Source organism: Galeopterus variegatus, unplaced genomic scaffold (genome assembly GCF_000696425.1).
Source record: "Galeopterus variegatus unplaced genomic scaffold, G_variegatus-3.0.2 Scaffold1500, whole genome shotgun sequence".
In the NCBI taxonomy this organism is placed as follows: Eukaryota; Metazoa; Chordata; class Mammalia; order Dermoptera; family Cynocephalidae; genus Galeopterus; species Galeopterus variegatus.
In genome coordinates, this window is record NW_007727611.1 from 168,817 (window position 1) to 186,029 (window position 17,213).

The following is a 17,213-nucleotide window of genomic DNA, read 5'->3' on the forward strand; positions in this document are numbered from 1 at the left end:
GTCAGCTTTCATCCCTCCTTCCTTTCTGCCCCCTTAAATCATTCACCCAGTAAACATTTATTTAGCCTACTACATGTCACGGCCAAGGCTGGGCATGAGGAATATAAGGTATGTCCTTGCAGCCTTCCTAAGAAAGCTGCCTGAGATGAGGCCCAATGTACCACGTACTCCCCAGCACTAGAATCCCTTTTCTTGCCTGTCTCCTCCACAGGCCGTGAGCTCTAAGATGGCAGGGGCTGGGGGTTTGATATTCACCCCTGTAACTCCACTGCTCAAGGATGCTTTCTGAAGATGTCTGCAGCGAGGTCTGACAAATCACTGATCCTCTAGCACACGCTAACAGCCTGCACCTGTGCACACAGGTGGACAAGACAGCAAGGCCTCTTCCACCTCGGAGCTTCCATTCTGGATGTCAATAACTGAATGATGGGCCGGCCCAGTGGCGCACTGGAGAGTGCGCCGCTTGGGAACGCAGCGGCGCTCCCGCCGAGGGTTCAGATCCCATGTGGAGACCGGTTCCTGCTCACTGGCTGAGCACGCGGTGCAGGCGCAACACAGAGGGTTGCGATCCCGTTGCCGGTCCCCGGTGCGGGCGCAACACAGAGGGTTGCAATCCCGTTGCCGGTCCCCGGTACGGGCGCAACACCGAGGGTTGCAATCCCGTTACCGGTCAGTAAAAAAAGACAAAAAGGAAAAAAAAATAATAAAAAAAATAAATAACTGAATGATGTTTAACCTCTGTCAAGGGTGAAACCAAAGACCTTCTTCTTCAAGGAAGCCTTCCCTGACTACCCCTGCCAGACACACCTTGTCACACCTGGTCCCCTAACTCTAGCAGCTCCAATGGTGCCCTCACTCTGGGCCTGTCTGATGAGTTACATCCTCCTCTAGCTCCCTTGCTGAGAATCTTCCAGTGGCTTCCAGAGCACCTAGAATAAAATCTGAACCCCTTAGCCAGGCCCTGCCTGATTTGGCCCCTGCTAACTCCAGGGGCTTTGTCTCCCACCACTCCAGCCACTCACTACCTACAGCCACACTGACCTCCTCGCTGTTCCTCCATTTCTTACTCCAGCCTCAGGGCTTTTGTAACTGCTGTTCCCTCTGCCAGGAATGCCATTTCCCAGATCTTCTCATGGGTGGCTCTTGCTTGTCTTTCAGATCTTAGTTAAAATTTCGCCTCCCCTGAGAGGCCCCTCCTACCCTCCCTGGCTGAACCAGCCCCCCATTTCCTCTCCTCCCTACATCACCCTACTTATTTCCTTACAGCATTCATCAACTCACTGAAATTCCCTTCTTCATTTATATCTGTCTACTTGTCTATTGTCTGATTCCCCCACTTGACGGTTATTTCCATAAGGGCAGGGATTTTGTCTGTCATGTTCCCTGCTGGCACATAGCCGGGGCTCAGTAAACACAGAATGAATGCATGAACGAATGAATGAATCTATGTTGTCTTCCTAACTAATCTAAGGATGCTAGAGGGCAAACACCATGTTCTTCCCATGATGTTCTCCATAATGATATACAGATTCCTTGTTTTGTTTTGTTTTAACGTGGCATCTACTGTTTTTTTCTCTGAGTAGGACAGAAACAGGCCACTCCATATGCCATTTCCACATCACACACAGTACACAGCCCAATACACATTTCCATCACTGTTGCCAGCACTGTGCTGAGCATGCCACATGCGTTATCTCACTGTATCCTCTGACAATCCTATGAGCTACATTTTATCTCTTTAATTGACTGTTTACTGAGGCTCAGAGAGATTGAGAAATTTGCCCAAAATCACAAAGCTAAAAAGTGGGGAACCAAGACTTAAGCCCAAATCTGACTCAAAGCCCAACCCCTGACAGTTATAAACATAAATCAGACAATTCTAGAATTTACAAAGTTGCCTGTCTAGTGGCAGAGACAGATATGGAGAAAGTAACTATCGAGGAAAAGTGAAATGTGCTGAATAGATAGAGATAAAAATGAATAAATACAGCAGAGCACAGTGGCAGAGAGCACAGGCTCTGGAGTCACACAGTCCCGGGTTCAAATCCCAGTCCCCACCCCCACCCCCCATGGCTGTGTGACCTTGTGCAGAACTCTTCCCTTCCCTGTGCCTCAGTTTCCTCACCCTTAACATGGGGATGCTGGTGTGAGGATTAAAAGACATGGCCACACACAAGTGCAGGGAGCAGAGACAGGGTTCTATAACTGTGTTCTCTGCAGTGGCCAAGTTTCTACACCTCAGGGGACCAGGGCACCGAGTCCTGGGGAAAAGACTCGGTAGGGGGGGCCATGCCAGGAACGAAGGATTAGAAGGCTGGGGCTGGGTGCAGAACAGAGTCGAGCCAGGAAAAGAATTTTGCTAGAATGGTCTCCTGTGGGGAGTATGTTCCTCATGGCCTCGTGGTTACAAAACAGGCTGCAACCCTGGCCCTGGTTCAAATAAGCAGTAAAAGAAATCTCCCCTAATCCTTCCTGAAGAGACAAAACTCCTCCAAAGCTCTAATCACACACAGGTTGTTATCCCATCCGGCTGGACTAGGCAGTTTGGCAGGAGGCGGGAAGGTTCTCCGAGCCCACAGGGCCCGGAAGCAAAGCCCTCCTGAGAGAGGTACCCTCTTTCCGTCCAGGATTAGGGATTAGCTGATGGAGACCAGCCAGGATGTTCCCTCCCCACCTCCCCCAGCCCACAGGACTCCCAGGGAGCTGAGAACTGGAGTCAATGACCCTTGAGGGCAACAAGGAACCCCACCACCCCCGAGACCTCTCACCTGCTGCCCCTCCAACCACAAGCCTCAGGCCCTCAGCGCCGCACCCCCCCAGCCCCACACCTGTCTCCAACGGTCTACCCAGCACTGATACTGGACGAGAAATGTCCACCAGGCATTTCCACCTTAACACGTCCAAAGCTAGGCTCTGGCTCCTTCCCTCAGAGCTGCTCCCCCACCATCTTGCTTGGCTTTGGGGTGCCCCAAGCACCTCCCATCTCTCTGGCCACTCTGCTCAGACTCCTTTGCTTGTTTCTCCAAACATTGCTGGTGCTCAGGGCCCAAGCCCTATCTCTTCTCTCTACATGCTTCCTTGCAGAGTTCATTAGGTCTCCTGGCTCTAAAGATGATCTAAATACCATCTCCTGCACTCAGGTCTCCAACCCAGACTTTGCTCCCCAAGTCTGGAATGTGACCCGTCCACAGCTGCATGCCTGAGCTCCACCCATGCCCCTGAAACCTGTTCCTCCCACCGTCTTCTTCCTCTTCTCAAAGCATCAGCTCCAGCTCCCACTGGCTCATCCTTAGATCCCTTTTGTTTTCACCCCAGCAGCAAATGCTTTTACCTTCAAAATTATCTAGAATGGAAGCCCTTCTCCCCATTTTCACTGTGACTGTCCTAGTTCAAGCCTAGTCCCAGTCACCTCTCACCTGCTGTCCTGCACTATAATAATACAGTAGCTTTCGTCCTAGGCCTCTCCAAAAGCTGTTGGGAAGTGGGTGGGGTATAAATTAAATTCTCAGCAAAGTCCCCACCTCACAGGCAAACCTCTCCCCAGCTGGACCACAAGCTTCAGAGGTCAGAAGCCCTCAGTGTTCTTCCTCTCCAGAGTGTCTAGCACACAGTAGGGCCTCAAAACAGTTTGACAATCATAGGAGGACTGGATCTCTTCAGCCTCTCCCACTCCCCAGCCCTCTGCCCCAGGTAAGTGAGATTTAACACCACGAGACCTGAGTTTAAGATCCAGTCTGTTACACTTTGTTCTGACCCCTTTGAGCCTTGGTTATAAAATGGGGTACTTTCGAGAAGTTCACAGAAAGATTCGTACTACCTTTTCATTTTATTTCTCCATAAACTTTTTGAAGTACCCTCGTATTTCCTAAAAAGAGAATGTGGAGGCCCTGAGCACGGAAGAGCTTACAGGACCCTCCCCACCTACTTCTCAGTAACTCAGGAAGAGAGGCCTCACCAGACATCAACCCTGCCAACACCGTGATCTTGGACTTCTGGCCTCCAGAACTACAAGAAAATAAAGTCCGGTTGTTTGAGCTGCCCAGCCTATGGTACTTTGTTATGGCAGCCCAAGTGACCTGTGTTCTTCCAGCCCTTCTGCACCTTTGGAATCCCATCCCTGTGTTAAATAGCTCTCTGCCTGAAATATCTACAGTGGCCTCTCTTTTCCTGAGTACTGTAGCAGCATTTTGCAAACCACATTGGGCAACCCATGAGTGGTTTGTGAAACCAAGCTCATGGGTCTTGCCAGCATTATTTTTGAAATGAATGAAGAAGCAACTTCAATAGAATAGAAAGAAGAGAAGACAGATATTTTCAGAGTGTATCACGCACAGTAAGTTACGTGAAACCTCGCTTTAAGCATGTATTACATGAATGTGTGTACCAGGTCACAATGTAAAACTTATGCTTTGCATTGGGTAGTGGTCAAACAAATTTGAGAGACCTGACATGGAGACAGACCACTGCTGGTCTTCTTGACCTCTGAGGGCTGTTCTATAAGGATTCGGGTCCTTTAGTGGCTCTGCCCAGGAGGGCTCCTGGAGGAAGGGGCAGGGCTGGGAAGGGCCAACTGCGTGGGTGGGTGTGTGAATGGTCTGCCCCACCTCCAGGTGAGATCCCAGGGACCTGGGAAGGCCAGGGTGGGGCCACTCACTTGCCGAGGAAGCACTTGGGGATGGTGCTGAGCTTTCTCCGGCGGTCCTTGATCAGGTTCACCTTCTTGTTCATCATCATGTGGTAGAGCTTCTCACCCTTCTCCGAGATCATGACGTAGGCATCGCGCTCCATGCCCAGCTTCAGGCCTGTACAGAAGCACAGTCAGCACTGGGAAGAGCACCAGACCACGGGGGGCGGGGGGACTGGGCAGAGAGGGCAGGCCTGCAGCTCCTGGAAGCTGGCCCCCACTGCCCTCCAACACTGCCACCCCAGCAGACAGCGGTAGAGTGCTGCTGACTGTTGGTCTCTGCTCTAGGCACCTGCTGCTGACTCCTTGAAAAAACCATTTTACAGGTGGGAAAATTGAAACCCAGAAAGGTTAAGTCCTATAGTAACAGGGGTCGTGCCCTTAACCCAGGAGTCAAGCTCCAGAGCTGTGTCCTTAATCACTTTCCTATGCTGCCTCCCCAACCTGACGGTAGGTTCCCAAATTCCGAGATTATCAGAAAACACGTTGGGATCCTTAGTCCAGCCAGGGATGGGAGTCTGGCTGTTCCTTCTGACAATACACGTAGCACCCTGATCTAAATCTCTGCCCACATTTTCTGCTTGGACCCCCACCCAATCTTGACAATAACAGCAATGACAAATAACAACAGCAAATGCCAAGTACTCCTCACAGGAACCCTGTAATAATAAGGTGCCATGATTATCCCCATTCTACAGATGAAGAAACTGAGGCCTAAAGAAGTTAGATTCTCTTTCCAAGGTTGCCCAGCTAGAAGTGGTGGCACCAGGATTTAGACCCAGGAAGTTTGGCTCCAGATCTGTGCTTGTGACCACAGCACACAAACACACCCTCCATGAACCCAGCCCTGAGATCAGGGATTGAATAATAATACCCAATTCTAATGACCAAGGCCCACTAAGGCCACACCCCACTCGTGATCACATATGCTCAGCAGCACCAACCACAGCCCTCCATCTGACCACAAAGAAACTGATCAGCCCCACCCAGGCCAGGCCACACCCCTGAACCCCACCCAGGTCCTGATCACATACCCAGCTCAGCTCAGTTTCAGAGGTCACCAACTTGCCCAACGAGGGGCCATGTTCAGTAGTTTATTTGGCCCAATGGCATTTTAATAAGTTTCGGCGCAACATTTAACATCAGGAAATAGCATTCAAGATCCAGATATCTAGCTCCTCTAGAGAAAACATCTATGGATATAGTCACACTGGGCCCATATTCCTGAGAGATGATGACTTGGACTTGGATGGAAGTAGGGAGAGTAGAGAAGCAGGTGGATTTGGCATATAGTGGAAGGCAGAATTAAAGGGACTTGTCTATCTACTGAACTTGGGGAGCAGAGGCTGGAGGTAGGTCAGAGACGAAACCAAAGGTCTGACTCTGAGCTCCAGGGTGAATGGAGGAGCCATTGCTAATATGCAGAAGTCAGGGGGATGAGCAGGCTTGGGGAAGAAGACAGGGTAGCAATGAAGGGTTCTGATTTAGATATGGCAAGTGTGACACGTCTAGGACACATCCAAGTTGTGATTTCAAGGAGGCAGGATATCCATACAGAAGAAACTGAGGCCCAGTTTCCTCCTTTGTGAAACCGGGAGGTAGAGAGGGTTTTTAGGATTGTGTGTCAGATTTCCAAGTATGGTCAAACCCAAGACCTCATTTAAGCAGCATGACAGTCCTCTACAGCAGGAACTTTCATCCTCAGATGCGATCACTGGTCTGGGAAGCTGAAGTTACTCACCCCAAAACAAACCAAGGCCTCCCTTCCCAGCCTGGTGGTCTCTGCACAACAGTTCAGTGCCTTAACACAGTTCAGCGCCACCCCCCAACCCACCCCTCATCACACCCAGCCCCTGCACTTCCTTACGTGAACTGCTCAGGGGTACCTGTGCCCAGAGGGGCTCTTGACCACACTTAATAGGCAGCCCCAGAGAAACCTCCTTCCCGACTTAGATTCAGTGAATATCAAACACAAAAAACCTCAGGCAGAGGGCACAGGGCTATGTGGGGGAAAAGAGGAGCATTTTGGGTTCCATTCCTCTAGGTGAAGCCCTGGGCAAGTCCCTTCCATCAGGCCTCAGTTTCGCCATCTGTCTGGTGGGCAGCCTCTGAGTTACCACCAAGAGGTAACACAGTCCCAGAGCTCCCCATCCTTCAAACACTGGCTTCTCGCAGCTCCAACCCTCCCGGCAAGGACCCCAGGCCCCTTCCCCGGGCACAGCCCTCACGCTGCAGACGCCATGCCCAGCCCAGGGATCCCAGAAAGCCCCCCCTCACCACCACTCACTCTCGCGCTGCTCCCGCTCACGGATGATAGCGTCCAGCCACTTCTGCTTATCCTCCGCCGTCTTGGCCATGCAGACAAACCACTTGTTCTTGGCTGTGTTGTGGATCTTCCAGCCATTGGTGACAGTGTAGCCATTGCTGTGGTAATCCGCTGGCAGGGGCAGGGGACAGGGGGCAGAGGGGATCAGCGCAGACTCAGCTACACAACTCTCAACCTACCCCATTATGCTCTGGTGGGCGAGGTCCCCGGCCAGCCCTTCCCTCTCCGGCACAACAGGGCAGGGCCATCAACAGGATCAGGATTTAGGAGGTGAACTTTCAACCTTTCAAATGCTTACCCCCTCTCCTGGCTATTCTCTGATAGGCAAGGAAAACCTTCTGCAAACAAAGACCCCTCTCACAATTACAGGGGGTTTCAAGACCTCTCATCTGGGCACAAATGCAGGAGTGATTCACCAGGAGACCCCTTCTCAGAACTCAGGAATGCTTCCCAGCCTCCTCCCATCTCACTCAGGCACTGGGGTCACTTAAAACCTTAGTGCCAGTCTGACAACACCAGGTCAAGAACAGGCCCTTACCCACTACTGGCTGCAACAGGAATTGGCAAACCTCTCTGAAAACTCATTGGCAGTATCTAGGGAAGTCAATCCCCTGAATCTGAGGAAAGGGCCATAGGTGACACTGCCAAAGGTATCTGTGGCTCAAAACTGCGTAAGACAAGCAAGGGCATGTACTCTAGGAGATGCACACAGAATGCTCACAGCATCACTGTTCATAATAGTGAATGGTGGAAAGTACCCAGATGTTTATCACCCAGAACATGGGTAAGTTGTGGAATATTCCTGTAATGGAATACTATACAGCAATGGAAACCAACCAGCTGCTAAGAGCCACATGGACAAACATGGGTGAAGCACTCCACCATGGTCTGGGGTGGAAGCAGCAAGATGCAGAAGAATGGAGATGGTATCTTATGACCATCTAAGTGCATATGCAAAAAACTATACATGTAACCATAGATATGTTTAAAGTCACTTATAGGATTCAAAAAGAGAAATTTTAATTAAAATTTAGAAATGAAACTAAAGTAAAAGTAGCTTTAGTAAAATTTAGTAATGAATACTTAGGAGGTGAAAATATTTTTAAAAAGCAAGAAAATGATCATCAAGAAAATTTGGACAGCACTGACTCCTGGGGGAGGCATAAGGCATTGTGCTGGGGAAGGACTGGAGAGCAGTGTTTTATTTCTAAACTTGTATGCTGACTTCTCAGGTGTTCACTTGTCTATGTTCTAGGCACTTTTCTATAGGTAGATTACATTTCAAATTAAAGAAAGAGAATATGCAAATGACAGAGAGAAGGTGCCAGGCACGGGCGGAGCTGGCTCAGGCAGGACAGGGCAGGGCCTACCTGTCCCATCCTCCACATTCTCCACCTCCATGACCTCAGTGTTGATGCGACCCCTGAAGATGTACAGGGAGCCGTTGATGGATTTGGTCCTCTTGGTGGACTTCTTGCTCCCAGTGACCCTAAAAGACAGTGGGAAGTCAGTGTCCCCTGCACTTTCCCTCACTGGGCACGACTGTTCTTGTGGGGGCTGATCAGGGACGGAGAGGAGCACTGGACCAGGCCAGGAGGGTGGGTGTGCACTTGGTGATCAGATGACATGAGCAAGCTACTTCTCTCTCAGTCACAGTTTCCTCCTCTGGAAAATGGACTCATAGCCTTGCTGACCTCTCAGAGCTACTTTTCAGCTAACAGGAGACATCCACGGGAGACCAACATGAAGCAAGAAACCCATTCTTCCTGGCTAGAAAATGGGAAGAGGCCTGTTGAATTTCTAAAAGATAGGCACTTCCTGAAATAAGACCAGAAAGGAAGGAGAGCTTGGAGTAGGCCGTCCACCCACCCATCCAGACACTATTCATTCATTCATTCATTCATTCAGGTGAATTCTATCGCTCACCCATTCAGTCACTACTGTGGTCTGAATGTTGGTGTCTCCCCAAACTATATATGTTGAATCTTCCCCCAACGTAGGGGTATTAGGAGATGGGACCTTTGAGAGATGATTATAACGTGGGGGCAGTGCCCTCATGAACAGGGTTAGTGCCCTTATGAAAGAGGCCCCAGGGAGATCCCTTGTCCCTTCCACAAGGACACAATAAACAAGAAGGCACCATCTATAAACGAGAAAGCACACTCTTGTCAGGCATTATCATCTACTCAGTTTGTGATATTTTGTTAACAGCAGCTTGAAGGGACTAAGACAGTCACTCAATAAACATTCTAGCCAGCGCTTCCTTTGGGGAGGATGCCAAGTGAAGCACCATGGGCAGTCACTCATCCATGCATTCCACAAGCATTTGGAAAACACCTGCTGTGAGCCATGCACTCTTCCAGGTGCTGGGGTTGCAGCATCAAACAAAACAAAGTCTCTGCAAACTCACCTTCTAATATGAGGGAGGGGGTGGGGGACACAGAGACAGACACTAAGTAAAACACACATTAGGTCAGAGGTGCTAAATGCCTTGGTGAAAATAAGGCAGAGAACAAACTCTCAGAGCTCCAAGGCCACTTCATGGTGGGTGCTGGCCTCTCTGCTCCACTAGGCGGGCTTTATGTTTACCAAGAGCCAGCTGGGTTTGTCCCCAAACCTATCTGCCTGATGTTGTTACCATAATTGGGTAAATATCATATACGTGAAGGACATAGAAATGTGGAAGAGTTCTCTCTCTGAAAATTAAGTGCTAAGTAGTGAACACTTGGGCTTCTACTGTGTGTGAGAGATGAGAGCCTTGGAGGGTTTGAGAAGAGAAAGAATGTGAGCTGACTTAGGTTTTAAAAGACTCCCTGTGGCTGCTGGTGGAGAATGGACATAGGTCGGTGGAAGCAGGGAGAACCAGGGAGGAGATTACTGCAATCACAGAGGTGAGAGAGCATGCTGGTTTATGTGTATGTATTCATACACACATGTACGTATATATATGCATATACATATTTTTGCAAATGCTGTATTAAAGTAGAGAAAGAAAAATGCCCTAAGAAGTATCTGACTCAACATTATTAGCACCCCAAAATCCCCCCCACCCTCCTTCCAGACACTACCCCTTTCCCCCAAGGGTAATCACTATCCTAAGTCTAACACCATAGAATTGCTTTGTCTGTTTTGAACCTGACGTAAATGGAATTACCCAGTGTATGCTTTCGTCTCTGGTTTCCTTCTCTCAACCTCTTGACTGTTGTTGGCTGTAGCCACAGTGACAGACACTCGGTTTGTTTCCAGTTTGGTGCTGCTGTGAGTGTTCTTGTAAGTGTCGTATGAAGAACACACGTACACATGTTTTGGGGTTAGATATCTAGGAGTGGAATTTCTGAGTTATAAGGAATGCGCATGATCAGCTTTAGTGCCAAGCTGTTTTCCAAAATAGCTGTAGCAATTTTCCCATGCCCAGCAGAGAAGGAACATTCCACTTGCTCCACATCCTCTACAACTGGTACTTACTGCTCCTTTTGGCCATTCTGGTGGGTGTACAGTCGTATCTCATTAAACATTTAATTTTTATTTCCCTGATGAGTAAATCAGGTCGAGGACCTTTGTATATTGGCCACCTGGTGTCCCCTTTTGTGAAAAGATTGTCCCTTGACCATTTTTTGTTGGGCTGTCTTTTTCTTAACTATTTTTTTTTTCCTTTTTTCTTTCTTTAGTGCTACCAGCACCTAGTATTTTTCTTAATTATTTATAGCAGGGGTTGGCAAATTTTTTCTAACAAGGGCCAAGTAGTAACCATTTTCAGTTTTGTGGGCCATACGGTCTCTGTCACAACTACTTAACTCTGCTCTTGTGGAACCAAAGCAGCCATAAATGAATGGGCATGGCTGTGCTCCAATAAAACTTTATTTACAAAAACAGGCAGAGTGGATTGCAGAGAGCTTCTCCCAGTCTGTGGCTTGTTTTTCACTCTCTTCATGGTATCTTTTGATGAACTGAAGTTCTGGGGTTTAATGTAGTTTGATGAATCTATTTTTCTTTTATAATTATACCTTGTCCCATTTAAGGAATCTGTGATTATCCCCAGATCATGAAGATATTCTCCTGTGCTTTCTTCTAGAAGCTTTATTGTTTTACCTTTCACATTTCAATCTACGATCCACCTTCAGTTGATTTTGTGTATGGTGTGAGGTAGGGATCAAGAATCATTTTTTCCCCCCATGGGATATCAAACTGACCAAGCACCATTTATTGAACTGCACTGGCATTTTTCTGAAATTTAAATGACTACTCACATGTGGGTCTACTTCTGCACTCACTACTCTATTCCATTAGTCTATATGTCTGTTTTTACACCAGTACTACACTGTCTTAATTACTGCAGCCTTATAGCAAGCCTGGGAGTCTGGTAATAAGGGTCCTCCTCCAGCTTTGATCTTCATAATTGTCTTAGCTATTTCTACCTCTTTGCCTTTTTTTGTAAATTTTACAATCAGCCAATCACGTATATACACATCCATACACACACAAAGTTAAGTTTTTCATCTCAAATTCTGCCCCCAAACTTTATCTCCTCCTGGGGTCTTTTTTATTCCCAGTAAATGGCAACAAAATCTGTATTAGGGTTCTCCAGAGAAACAGACTCAATAGGGTGTGAATGTGTGAATTTTTATTGGAATTTCATTGAGGTTCTGAACAAAGCTTAATGACAGAATGAAAAGAACTTGCTAATGAACTGGGTAAGGGGTTGATGGCAGCTCAGAATCAAGGACAACTAAGATTCTGACCTGAACTCCTGGGTAAATTTTTTCTTTTGCCGCCAAACTCAAACTGAAACATCAACTCCTCCTGGGTTTTGAGGCTGCCAGTCTCAGGACTGGAACTACACCATAGGCTCTCCTGGGTCCCCACCTTGCCAACTACAGATCTTGGGACTTGTCAGCCTCCATAATTGTGTGAGCCAATTCCTTATAATAAATCTCTTTAGATATATACACACATACACATTCACACCCTATTGGGTCTGTTTCTCTGGAGAACTCTGATGAATAATGATTTTGTTGACATTTATTGGGAATAAAAAAGGCCCCAGGAGATAAAATTTTGGGGCAGTAATTGAGATGAAAAAGAACAGTCCTATTTTAGACACAATTTAAGTGTAAGCTATATGTGAGACACCTAAGTGAGGATATACATTTATATTTCTACTTCACACACCATGTACCAGGCATTATTCTAACCACTTTACATGTGTATCCTTTATATGTCTTACTACTCTATAAAAACGAGCCCACGAAATGAGGATAATTTTTATCCTCACTTAACAGATAGAAAAACAGAGACACAAAGAGCTGACACAACTTGCCCAAGGTCACACAGCTAGTTAGCAGCAGAGCCTTCTGTGTTCTTAACCACTACATGCTACTGCTGCCTCTAAGATGCTAAGCAGGCAGTTGACATACATGAGACTTAGCTCTCCTGGGTCTCAGTTTCCCCTTCTGTAGAATGGGGAGTGGACTTTTAAAACACTCCCTTCCACTTCTGACATTCAAGGAGCCTCTGCTTTTGAATTAGCTCAGAAGCACTCAGAGTCAGAGACCTCTCCTGACCCATGTCCCGGACAGGCAGTGCTCTGCGTGACCCAGGCACAGACAAAAACAGTCGGCAGACACCTAGCCGCTTCAGGCGTTTCCTGTGACCACATCAGAGCCAGCCGGGAGTTCCACCCACTACTGCCCAATCCCTCGACCTCTTAGAGCTCAGCCCCGGCTCTCAATCCAGAGGCAGGAATGCTGGCTGCCCACGAGGTTCTCTCAGGAGACAGATGTTCCCCTCCCCTCCAGCCAGCGGGCTCACTTGCAGGACTGAGGCAAGGAATGGCCTGAAAAGAGCTCACGGCAGCCACGAGGAGGGCCCTGTAAGGCCCGCGTGGAATCCGGTTTGATTGGAATCAGCTGCTATCCCTGCACAGGTAAGACTGCCTCTCAGGAGACAGATGTTCCCCTCCCCTCCAGCCAGCGGGCTCACTTGCAGGACTGAGGCAGGGAATGGCCTGAAAAGAGCTCACGGCAGCCACGAGGAGGGCCCTGTAAGGCCCGCGTGGAATCCAGTTTGATTGGAATCAGCTGCTATCCCTGCACAGGTAAGACTGCCCCCCAGGAGGAAGAGCCCGTATCAGTGAGGTCAAAGCCCGAGCAAACAGCCAACAGTTGGGGCAGGTCACAGAGGCCTGAAGGGACGTTCTGTTTTCCAAACCCCAGTGTTCTGGGAAAAGTGCCTGCTTCAGACAGCCCAGGGCGGGGTGGCAGGGAAGAGCTAGGGGTGGACATTGGCAGCAGCCTTGGAAATGCTAAAGGAGGACGCTCAGGATGGCCCCAGGGAGAAGAGAGAGGAAGCAGGGAGGGGGCGAAGGGGGCGTTAGTGGGGGGACAGGAGGGCACAGACAGCAATGGTAGACCTTGAGGGGTGAGGGTAAGATGGCAAATGAGAGACATGCTGAACCAGCCACTGGGAGATGGTGAAAAGGAGATCCAGGCCTTTGAAGAGAAGGGCCAAGCCCCAGGACAGGGAAGAAAGGGCTTGTGGCCTAAGTACCTCCTGTGCTCCGGGTGCTGTCCCCCCAGGATCGCACTAAATAAGAACCCGACGATGTGTGGAGGTAAATGAACATGAACAGTAAAGCAGCTAGCCCTTATTTTGTGTACTTACTACGTGCCAGGCACACTTAACACATTTAATCTGCACAATGACCCTATGAGGTACATACGATAATTCACCCTGATTTACAGATGAGGAAACTGAGGCACAGACAGGCAAAATCACACAGCTAGAGAAGTGGCTGAACAGGGATCCATTCATGCAGAGCCTAGCTCTTAACCAAATGCTACTGGAAGGAGGGGTTTATGTGCCCATTTTACAGAAAAGAAAACTGCAGGACAGACCCAATCCCAGCTTCCTCACCCCACCCAGGCACCCTGCCCCCAGCCTCCCAGGCAGCTCACCTGGATTTCCGCTTGCAGTAGACAAGGAGGTTGTCGAAAAGGAAGAAGGCCCTCTCCTGGATGTTGCCTGCGGAGATTTTTAACAAAGTACCTTGCAGGAGGAGCTGGGTGCAGATGTCTGTGAGGTTGGAGCCCTGGAAGAGCAACGAGGGGCGCGGCGAGTGAGCTGGTCAATCCAGGGTTCCCCCAGGGACATTCCCTTCCTTTCCCAAAGACAGAAACTACCACAACCTCCCTCCACACCCCAAAAAATCCAAATACACCACTCCAGGCAAATCTGTCACCACACAGAAAATCAATACAATTTGATCAACAGCTTCCATCTGTTGAGCATGCCAGAGCAGTCCTAGGGGGAATAGGTCGATATGGTCATGTATCCCTTTTACAGGATGGAGACTTGGTGCTGAGGGAGATGAAGTGACTCTCCCAGCTCACAGAGCTAATGGCAGGCCCTGGTCGGCATCTGGTTGTGTTTTGGTTCACTTTTTGTTTGGGGGTGACTTTTTTGTCTACCATTTCCCCCCTGATTTATCTACATCTTGACTTGTTATTACATCTCTCCCTGAAGAATGCCACTTCCATAAGGATAGGACCACTATCAAGCACATGCCACTGTATTCCTAGAGCCTACAACACTCTCTGGCACACAGTAGGTGCTCAATAAATGCAATGTGTGCACCCTCTGGGGCAGGATCCTGAGCATGCTCAGTCTCGCTAAGGATGTGGCTGTTGATGGGAAAAGCTCCCCAACTCTACCTGGTCGTCTATGCTGAGTGATGGGGTGGCTAAGACACTAAGAGTGCACAAAGCTTACTGGACTTCAAGGCAGCATGGTCGGGAAAGGCAACAGAGAGGAGCCAGCCGGGCCTTGGAGGATAAGGCTAAGATAAAGAGGCTGAGGGCAGGGATGGGGAAGGTCCTGTGGGGAGGAGTCCTTGGAGCCTCTTACCAACTGAGGCAGCCCCTTGGCTATCCCCCAAATCCATGCTCCTCTTCTGTCGTTTAGGGGAATGCAGTTTTAGCTGGCAATTGGAGGCCCAACCGCAAAACCCATTTCCCAGCCTCCCTTGCTCCAGATGTGGTCATGTGACTAAATCACCGCCAATGTGTCCACTGAGATATCACTTCTTTGAAAGAAAATTGCCGGCCCGTGGCTCACTCGGGATAGTGCGGTGCTGATAACACCAAGGCCACGGGTTCGGATCCCATATAGGGATGGCCAGTTCGCTCACTGGGTGAGCGTGGTGCTGACAACACCAAGTCAAGGGTTAAGATCCCCTTATTGGTCATCTTTTAATAAAAAAAAAAAGAAAGAAAATTGCTTCCCTCCTCATCCTCCCTTTTCTGCTTCCTACAGGCTGGAAGGCGGCCACTGTGGCAATGGAAAATGTTATAGCCGATGGTGGAGCAAGGAGTGGAAGGAACCTGGGCCCTGAGGGAGCAGAACCACCCACCCAGCCCCACCGACCCTCTGCACTGCTAACAGAAACACACTCTTATCTTGCTGAAGCCACAGCACCCCTTCCTTACAGCAGTCAACCATGGACGTGCACTAATACATTAAGATAAGGCTGTGGGCCATCAACAGGTGGCCACAGGTGCCTCTGAGGAGGAGGCTCGTGCACTAATACATTAAGATAAGGCTGTGGGCCATCAACAGGTGGCCACAGGTGCCTCTGACACCTAGGCTGAGGAGTACTATGCAAAAGCAGCGTTTTAAGGGAGATTCACGTAACAGACCTGCAGATTACACTGAAGGGAGGAACAAAGAGACATGATGTTATCCCTGCCTGGAAATGAACTTGGAGAGGAAAGAGGGAGAATTACTCACAGAATCTCCTTCCCCAAACACTCACCACCAGAACCAACAAGAAGTTCATACCCCAGTGAGACCTACTGACTCAGTTATTTCTGAGATCCAGTAAGAGGAACTGGTTTTGGCAATTAAGAAATCAGGCTGTCTGCTAACTGCCTGCTGCAGTCTCTCTCACTGCTGCTAGAGCTGGTATGCTCTGTGCCCGAGGTCCAGCAGGGTGCAACAAACTGTGCTCACTCAGCCAACAGTGAGCACTCTGGGGCCCACTCTGGCTCCCAGGAAACCAGCTTCCTTGTGGTCAAGAGCTATATAGCCTGCGCTCATTAACAGATATCCCAGCTCTTGGCTTGGCTGGGGGCCCACCTGGGTGTGGACACTTGCAGGCCACAGGCAAATCTCTGACTCCCATAGCACAGTGACCCACAGACACAATGAGCCTGCTGCACCAAGACTCAAGGCTGCCATGGCGAGGAGTGCCTGGGGCTCCCAGTGTCCTGGCAAACAGGGAAAAGGTGACTCCCTGGGAGGGGAGGCTTCATCAACGGCCTATGGGCCAGCTCAGGGTGGACAGCAGCTCAGCAGTCCCTCAAGACCACCCGTCGCCCTCCTCCTTGCATCACTCACACCCACCCACTCACCCTTCCAGGCTCCAAAGTGGGGGTTGAGCTGCTTGTATAAGAATCTGGTACCTGACCCAGCTACAGGGCCCTAAGGCAACACAGTCCTGGCCCTGCTGCCAAGTCTGTCTCGGGGGACCTGAGAGAGGAAGTGCACTCAGCCCAGGAAGCTGCCTTGGCCAAGGACCACCCAACAAACTGCATCTGAAATGCCAAGCACACTACAAGGGGACACCCCTTCCACCCCAGCCCTGCTGAGAAGCCCAGACAGATCATCAGTCTCCCTAGAATCCTTGAGCCCAAGGGTGGTGCCAAAGGTCAGATATACAGGGAAGAGGCTGGGAACCAACATGTCCACCAGTGAGGGCTGGAGACCTCCTTCCAGATCTGCAAACTCAACCAAACTGAAGCAGTAACACTGAGAGATGACAAAAGCTTATACATTGGAAGCTAATACCTGCATAGGGCTTACTAAGTGCCAGGTACTGTTGTAAATATCTTATACAAACTCAGTGCCTACAAGTCTCACTTTATAGATGAGGAAACTGAGGCATGAAGTGGTGAAGTACTTGTTCAAGGTCATACAGCTAGTAAGGGACAAAGCTGGGACTTGAACCCAAACAGGCTGTCCCCACCCCCCTACCCACTAACCTCTACCCCAGGCTGCCTCTTAGAAGAGAACCTGAAGATTTTTCTGGGCCATCACTAGTCTACAGCAGGAGTCTTCGAGGGGGAGAGACCCCATCCTGCTGGTAGCCCAAGCCATCCCAGGATGAGAGAAAGAAAACATGAGAACTTGTATTTAGTCTTTTTTTTT

The 17,213-nt window shown here is 49.3% G+C and overlaps 1 protein-coding gene across 2 annotated transcripts in view; it reads right to left on the reverse strand.

Annotated features, from left to right (window-relative positions):
- The window catches only part of PREX1 (phosphatidylinositol-3,4,5-trisphosphate-dependent Rac exchange factor 1), a 212,293-nt gene that overhangs the window by 59,546 nt on the left and 135,534 nt on the right, over positions 1-17,213 (reverse strand). For both annotated transcript variants that reach the window (XM_008577372.1, XM_008577371.1), the window contains 4 exons: positions 13,964-14,097; positions 8,381-8,499; positions 6,972-7,121; positions 4,655-4,802 (listed from right to left, as the gene is read on the reverse strand). In XM_008577372.1, the coding sequence (XP_008575594.1) occupies positions 4,655-4,802; positions 6,972-7,121; positions 8,381-8,499; positions 13,964-14,097 (551 nt within the window). The remainder of the gene's footprint in view (positions 1-4,654; positions 4,803-6,971; positions 7,122-8,380; positions 8,500-13,963; positions 14,098-17,213) is intronic.